Genomic DNA, 7,302 nt, shown 5'->3' with positions numbered 1-7,302 from the left:
GACCTTTGGGGGGCACCTGGGTGTCCCATTTGGTTGAGCATATCTATCTATCTATCTCTCTCTCTCTCTCTCTCTCTCTCTCTCTCTCTCGGTTTTGGCCCAGGCAGTGGTCTCGGGATTGTGGGGTAGCCCCATGTCCGGCTCCGTGCTCAAGGCAGAGTCAGCTTGGGATTCTCCCTCCTCGTCCGCCCCCCCTCCCTGCGTGTGTGCAGTGTCTGCGCAGGAGTGTATGAGAGCACGCACAGTCTCTCTCAAATAAAATGGTTAAGTAAAAGCTTTAAAAAAGAAAAAAGGTAGGACCTTTCCATTTCAAGTTCTATTTTGACCTCTCTATCCAGGAAAACTCAAGACTGACACAGTGACTTAGAGTTTATTAAACTAGAAGTTAGTCACTCAGGGGCGCCTGGCTGGCTCAGTCAGTAAGTAGAGCACGTGACTCTTGATCTCGGGGTTATGAGTTTGAGCCCCTCGTTGGGTGTCGAGATTACTTCAAAAATAAAAGCTTTTAAAAAAGTCACTGAAATGTGGCTTGATTTTCTGAGTGGGAACTGGCAGTGCCGTTGAAGAACACAGAGTTCGTTTTATCCAAAATAGAACTGTGGCCTCTGTAGGGAATGGCCGATACACGGCCGAGCAGAGACGTCTCCTAGCTCTCTCTGCCCAGCGCAGGGCTTTCCCCTAGCATTTATTCTTTCGGTTCTGTTATGAAAATGAAGTTGAAGGTACATCCACAGAATCCATTAGAGTCCCTTCGGGATAGAGCTGTCAGCAGCTTCATGTCTTGATCTTTTGTGAGGCATGTTGTGTCCTTGACTAAGAAATGTGTTTCCCCGTGTGTCTGATAAACTAAACATCTGCGATGCTGAGGGCCTGGTGCCAGGCACATCTGTGTCCATCGACACTGCTGGTAAGTTAAGGGCTGCCCTGGGTCATGATTGACCTGCCACAGAGTTCATTTGGTGTCATTCATTCGTTGTTTGGGGGAAACCCCCCCCCCCCCAATAACCTGAGTATTTGATCATTTATTTATCTGTCTCGAACTTTCTTCTCACTCTTGGTTACTTTGGGAATGAACCGAGCTTTCTGTTCACGTAGATGGTCCTTTATGTACTGTTGCCTTCACTGACTGAAACCTCCCTGCAAGCAAGAATCACATTTTAGGGGCGCCTGGGTGGCTCAGTGGGTTAAGCCTCTGCCTTCGGCTCAGGTCATGATCCCAGGGTCCCAGGATCGAGCCCCAGCATTGGGCTCTCTGCTCAGTGGGGAGCCTGCTCCCCCTGTCTCTCTGCCTACTTGTGATCTCTCTGTCAAATAAATAAAATAAAAAAAAATAAAAGAATCATGTTTTAACTTTGTGATTTCCTCAGACATGGCAAAGACAAGGCCCACAAGTGTTCCCTATTTAATGGCTAAGATAAGAAGTGTCGGAGGGAGAAGGGTGGGGAAACTAAGCTGTTTTCAAATATCCCTGTGATCGAGGTCCCAGTCACTATAGAAAAGCATGAATTAGATATTCAGGAAGGGTTTTTTCCTCATACATTATCCATGATTTTTTTTTTTTAACTTCATGAAATTTCCGTAGTCTGAGGAAGTCTAGAAAGGATTCAAAGCTTGTAGATTCCAAGCGCTTGGATTTAAGTGACCTTTAGTTGTATTCATAGAAGTGTAAGTAGTGAAAAATTATTTCCGCTAGTCAGTTTGTTCTGTCAGAGGAGAGAGTGTATCTCTTCAGTGAGAGATGAGAGATCGTGGCAGGTTTTTGGGACCATGATATTCGTTAGATTATGGAAGGTGTAACTCCTATCCATGTAAATAAAATGCTGGACATTTTAGTTGCCTCCAGTTGATGAACAAAACAGAGTTGTGGGGCGCCTGGGTTGCTCAGTCAGTTAAGCATCTCAGGTCATGATCTCAGGGTCCTGGGGTCAAGGCCTGCATGGGGCTCCCTGCTCAGTGGGGAGCCTGCTTCTCCTCCCCCGCCGCCCTCCCGCATGCTCTCACTCCTTCTCTCAAATAAATAAATAAAATCTTTAAAAAAAAAAGTTGATTTGAGCTTCTTGTCATCTGTGGGTGATTGGCAAACTTAGGGTTTATGGGAGTTCTGGGTTTTCTTTTCTTTTTCATGTATAATAGTTCGAGATATTAAAATAAGAATCACTTCTAATTCTGAAATATTTACATTAAAAGTTCCCTCCATAAACTTCGTGTTTATTGGTGTAAATATTGACATTGTTTATAGTTTCATAAAGGAAACAATAAAAAATAGTTCTTAATCTAACAAAGTATCTAATATATGTGTATTATAGAAAAAATACAAATAAGCAAATAAACATTAGAATCACTTTACCACTCCGGGTAAATTGTATAACTATTTTGGTGTCTATGCAAAGGCGTGCTATCCCTATCTTAATATGTGTGTATGTGTGTCAGTGTTTGTTTATAGAATAAAATGAAACTTTTTCCTTGAATGTAATTTTTTTCTTGAACATAATTTTTATTGGTTGCATAATTTTATACATTTTGTTGCATACATTTTATTGATGTATATGAACCTTAACTTTATATCAAGTGATATTTTGTTGATAATCCCCAGAGTTCTATTGTATTTTGTTGGTAAATTGTTTGACTTGCAAGTTTGTGTGCTTTTTCTTTAGAACAATACTGTAAGTGGTAGTTTATTTTCTAAGCTAACTCCCTGAATTTTAACTGATACCTGTTACATAGCTAAGCTTCCCTGATGGACAACGGGAACTCCAGGGCTTAAACCATAGGATCCGCTCATTGCATTATTTCCTCAGAAAACTCTGTGATCCAGTCAACCCCTGGCACGGTGTCAGACGATGGGTTGGGTACTCAGCAAAATCTGAATGAATGTGAGCTGCGATTTCTTCTCTACTCAAGTCCTGGCTAGAGCAGCCAAGGACAGATGGTATTTGCTTTTTTGGACTGTGGGGAGAGGGTTGTGGATATAGGGAGGGCACACTGAAGAGCAGGTTTCCCTCATCAGCTGTGTCTTTTGCACTTGTCCATAATTCGGCTTTAGCTTTGATAAAACAAGTTCCTGGAAAAAGAGTCTTCATCACTGGTGAACTTGAGGGAGTTGGGAGAAGGCAAAAGATACATTGAATAACAAACTTTCCCTAAGGACATTTGTAAAACATACTATCCAAGAGCAACAGAATATACATTTGTTCTTAAGTATACAGCATTTATCATGTTCTGGGCCCTAAAACAAGGAATCGAAGGGCCAATTTGTTGTTTTCTTGGTTTTTTGAGTTAAGCATGTACCTACCCTATCATTCAGCCCATTTCACTCTTCGGTATTGAATGAACCAGGAAGAAAGAAAACCTACATACATCCACACAAAGACTTGTACAGATTGATACATGAATGCTCCTAGCCATTGTATTTTTGTAAAAGCCAAAAACTAGAAGTAACCCAAATGTTCCATCAAGTGAATGGATAAATGAACTGTGGTATATCCATACAACAGGATACTACTCGGCAGTGAAAAGGAGCAGACTATGAATACATCCAACAGTGGGTGAATCTCAGAATAGTGACACAAAAGTCAAAAGGCCAGACAAAAAGGATACATTATGGTTCCGTTTGTATAAACCTTTAGAACATACATACCAATGAATCGTGTCAGAAGGCAGATCTGTGATTGCCTGGGGATGCGGATGGTGGAAGCAGGGTGGCAGGAAACTTAGAGATGGTAGATCTGTTTACTATCTTGATCGTTGTGGTTTCACAGGTTATGCATAGGTCAGAACTTACCAAATTGTAAACAAAGAGGACAGTTTATTACACAGTTGGCCCATGATCCATGTGGGGACTAGACGGCACTGATCTCCTGCACGGTCAGAAATCCTCATATGGCTTTTGACTCCCTTGACTTAACTCCTCATAGCCTGCTGTGGATCGAAAGCCTTACTGGCAACACACACTTGATTAGCACAGATTTTGTATATTATATGTCTTTCATACAATATTCTTACAGTAAAATAAGCTAGAGAAAAAGTTATTAAGAACATTGTAAGGAAGGGAAAGTACACTTATGTTACTCTATTTATTGGGGGGAAAAATATGCCTGTAAATGGACCCACACGGTTCAAACCTGTGTTCAAGGGTCAACTGCGTATCAACAATTGCACAACAAATCTATCTAAAATATGAATGAATAACAAGAAAATAAGGCCTTCATGATTCTGAGGCTGTTTACATCATCATAGTGTTGCTTATACACCTGTACGCAGATGACATGTGTCATCAGTAAAAGGGCCTTCTTGCTGATTTGTGCTTCTTCGCAGCCAGAATCAATGGAAAACGTTAGGGTTTTAGAAGATCTCCTTTTCACACTGAGGGAGAAAATCTAGAGTTCTAGACGGTTAACAACAGAGCATTGAATCTTTAAGTAGCAACATGATTTCTAATGAGGACCTCAGTCATGCTGTATCAGCCAGAATAGAGAAGAGGAATAGAAAATGTGGCGGTGAAGTCAGACTCCTAGAAACAGCAGAATGGTGCCAGGGAATCAGGATGGAGGAAATGAGAAGTTGGTCAAATGTCCAGTTAGAAGTTGAGTATGTTATGGGATCCAGTGCACAGCATTGTGGTTAGAGGTAACAGTTCTTTATTGTATATACTTAGAGGTCACTGAGAGTAGATGTTAAATGTTCTCACCCCCAAAAAGAAGTGGTTAATTCTAGGACACAATGGAGGCAGTAGCTAACACCATAGCGGCAATCATTTTGTAATATATAAGCTTAGTGAATCACTACATGGTACGTCTTAAACTTAACACATTGTTATATGTCCATTACATTTCAGTGTTGGGGGGGGGGTTAGAAATCTTAAAGGCACACTAGCTAAAATAAGTAGAAAGAAAACATGATGGTGACCATTCATTCGGTGATTTCTCTTTGCCTGTTGCATGAAGACCAGATTCCTGAACCAGTGACTTGTGGTGTCCCCTGTAGTTCGAGCTCAGCTTGGTTTGGTTTGGCTTCGCCTTCTCCCAGAATATTCTGAGGTATCTCCCCCTTTACCGGCTTGGTTAATGCTTTTCTTTGCCTCCGAGTCTTTTTTCCATTTCCTCTCACCTTTTATATCCATGCGGTGAAATTTTATCCATCCTTTAAGTTCCCAGTCAAATGCTAACATGTGTTCTCTGATCTCCCAAATGGAAGTGTGTCATCTGTGTTCTCTGTTTTAGTAGACTCTGATCATGTAATTTGTATCTTTGGCCTGATGGGTTATAGGTCAGTGAGGTCTTCCCTCCCTGCTGTTTCGGAACCGAACAGATGAAGAGTTCTACATTTTGGCTACTATTTAGATGTGTTTGGATTCTTTTTTACATGGATTAAAATTATCGGGGTATCTGGCTGGCTCAATAGAACACGTGACTCTTGATCTCAGGGTTGTACATCTAAGCCCCGTGTTGGGTGTAGAGATGACTTAAAAATAAGATACTTTTGAAAACGACTGTAATTATTAATGCCGAGGATGGAGGCAAGGACAAAACAAGCAGAAAAAATGAAAATCGTTCTGATTTTATTTTTGAACTGTGTTCTGTGTTCATTTGATTTAGAGCACAGAAGTGGTAGATTTACTGTTCTTGTGACCTTTTTTTTTTCCTTCCTTAAACTGATATTTTAACTATGTAGACCTCCTCTCTTTACTTCATAATGTCAGAACCAGGTAATGGCTAATTGGGGAAGGAGAAATCAGTTTGTAAATTTAAATCAGCTGGAAGTAATTCACTCTGAGTCATCCCATAGAAATACCCAAGAGTTGGTCTAATGGTGTCTTAAGATGAGAGTGTTCATTGGGTCACGGAAAGAGCATGAATTACATAGGGTTTGTGAAATATATGAAGACTTATGTTTTGAAGATGACAAGTGAGAGGTGTTCCTCAGGTTGTACGGTCTTGTGATCACGTTTCTTTATTTCCCAGGTCCGGACCCTATTTGTCAGCGGTCTCCCTCTGGATATCAAACCTCGGGAGCTCTACCTGCTTTTCAGACCATTTAAGGTACCTTTTCTCTTTCAGAAATTAATAAAAGGAGACAAAAAGTGTGTGTATAAATAAGCTAAAAAGGGCTTATTTATAAATAAGCAAAAAGGGGGCTTTTTGCAGGAGGAAATATGTTTGAGAAAGCATCTTACAAAGTGCTCCCCCCCCTTTAAAGTTTAGTTAGTAAAAGAGGTTTAACAACTCAGTTCAGGTGTGCAGTCTCAGGAAAGACTGAAATTGCCTTTTGTCCTTCCCAGTAGCTGATCTAGAAAGTCTCTTTGCTTCCCAGTAATGGGGACATGTGTCTGGCTCTGTTGTGAACAGTTTTAGTGTCCCTGTTTATCATTTGCCAATGGGAGTGTTCTTCTGAGTACAGCTCACCAAAAACACTATCCATTCCTGTTACTTATAATATTCCCAGTAAAATAACCCAAGTCAAGGCCTGTTCTGCAGGGTTTCTTATTAGTTGAAATATTGCTAATAATCTTCTTTGGAGACTAGTAAGTTGATTACACTTTCATAAACCAGATTGAGAACCTGACCACCATTATTTTTTCTGTAGGAAGAATGTCCTAAATTTCAAACAAAGTAAAATGAACTTTTAAGGAATTACTTGTTATGCTGGTACACAGTATAGTATTTTAATTCAGTTGCCTGTCCATGGGGACTACTGAGATACAATCACTTGAGAGATAGTTAATGTTGCTAGAATTGAAAACATAACAGGAAATGGGACAAAAGCTGAAATAACCATGCTGCCAAGGAGAAACCTTGAAGGCTAACCTATGGAGAGTAAGAGAAAACTGGGACTGGGAGGTTTGTGGGCTGGAGGCCTCGGCCCTCAAGGGGAACACCTGGAAGTCATGATAAATTGAGGGCTTGTGTCTGGTCCCTGAGAACATGGTAGCAGCAGTGCCTGGCCAGGGGCCCCCGTAGGATTAGGTGGCAGACCGTCCTGATTAATGATGAAAGCTCCATCTTGTTGAAGCAGGACCCTAGCCACAGAGGCAAGACAGGTTGAGGGACAGGATCTAGCCTTTAAGGGGAGAGCGATGTGACCGCTGGAAACAGCTGGGTAGGAGAGGCAGTAGGTGGGAGGGGCAGCCAGTTTAAAGCCAGCAAAGCTAAGAGTCTAACTTCTGTGCCGGGAAGGTCGTGGTGTAATAATAGAGCTACCTGTTCCGGCACCCGTCCTCTTACTTGAACAGTGATGACAGTACAGGGGGAAATCGAAGGGTTAGACGTGAGGTCAGCCGCAAGGCAGTGTGGGAAAGGAAGAGAA

General features: G+C 41.4%; 1 protein-coding gene across 8 annotated transcripts in view; it reads left to right on the top strand.

The window, feature by feature from the left end:
• The window catches only part of RBPMS (RNA binding protein, mRNA processing factor), a 172,009-nt gene that overhangs the window by 69,863 nt on the left and 94,844 nt on the right, over positions 1 to 7,302 (top strand). For all 8 annotated transcript variants that reach the window (XR_009401083.1, XM_059384140.1, XM_059384141.1 and 5 more), the window contains exon 2: positions 5,961 to 6,038. Coding sequence is in view for 7 of the 8 variants with exons in the window: in XM_059384140.1 (XP_059240123.1) it covers positions 5,961 to 6,038 (78 nt within the window). In the remaining variant the exon portion in view is untranslated. The remainder of the gene's footprint in view (positions 1 to 5,960; positions 6,039 to 7,302) is intronic.

The sequence above is a fragment of the Mustela nigripes genome, chromosome 18 (assembly GCF_022355385.1).
Source record: "Mustela nigripes isolate SB6536 chromosome 18, MUSNIG.SB6536, whole genome shotgun sequence".
NCBI lineage: Eukaryota > Metazoa > Chordata > Mammalia > Carnivora > Mustelidae > Mustela > Mustela nigripes.
This window is presented reverse-complemented; position numbering and strand designations above follow the sequence as displayed.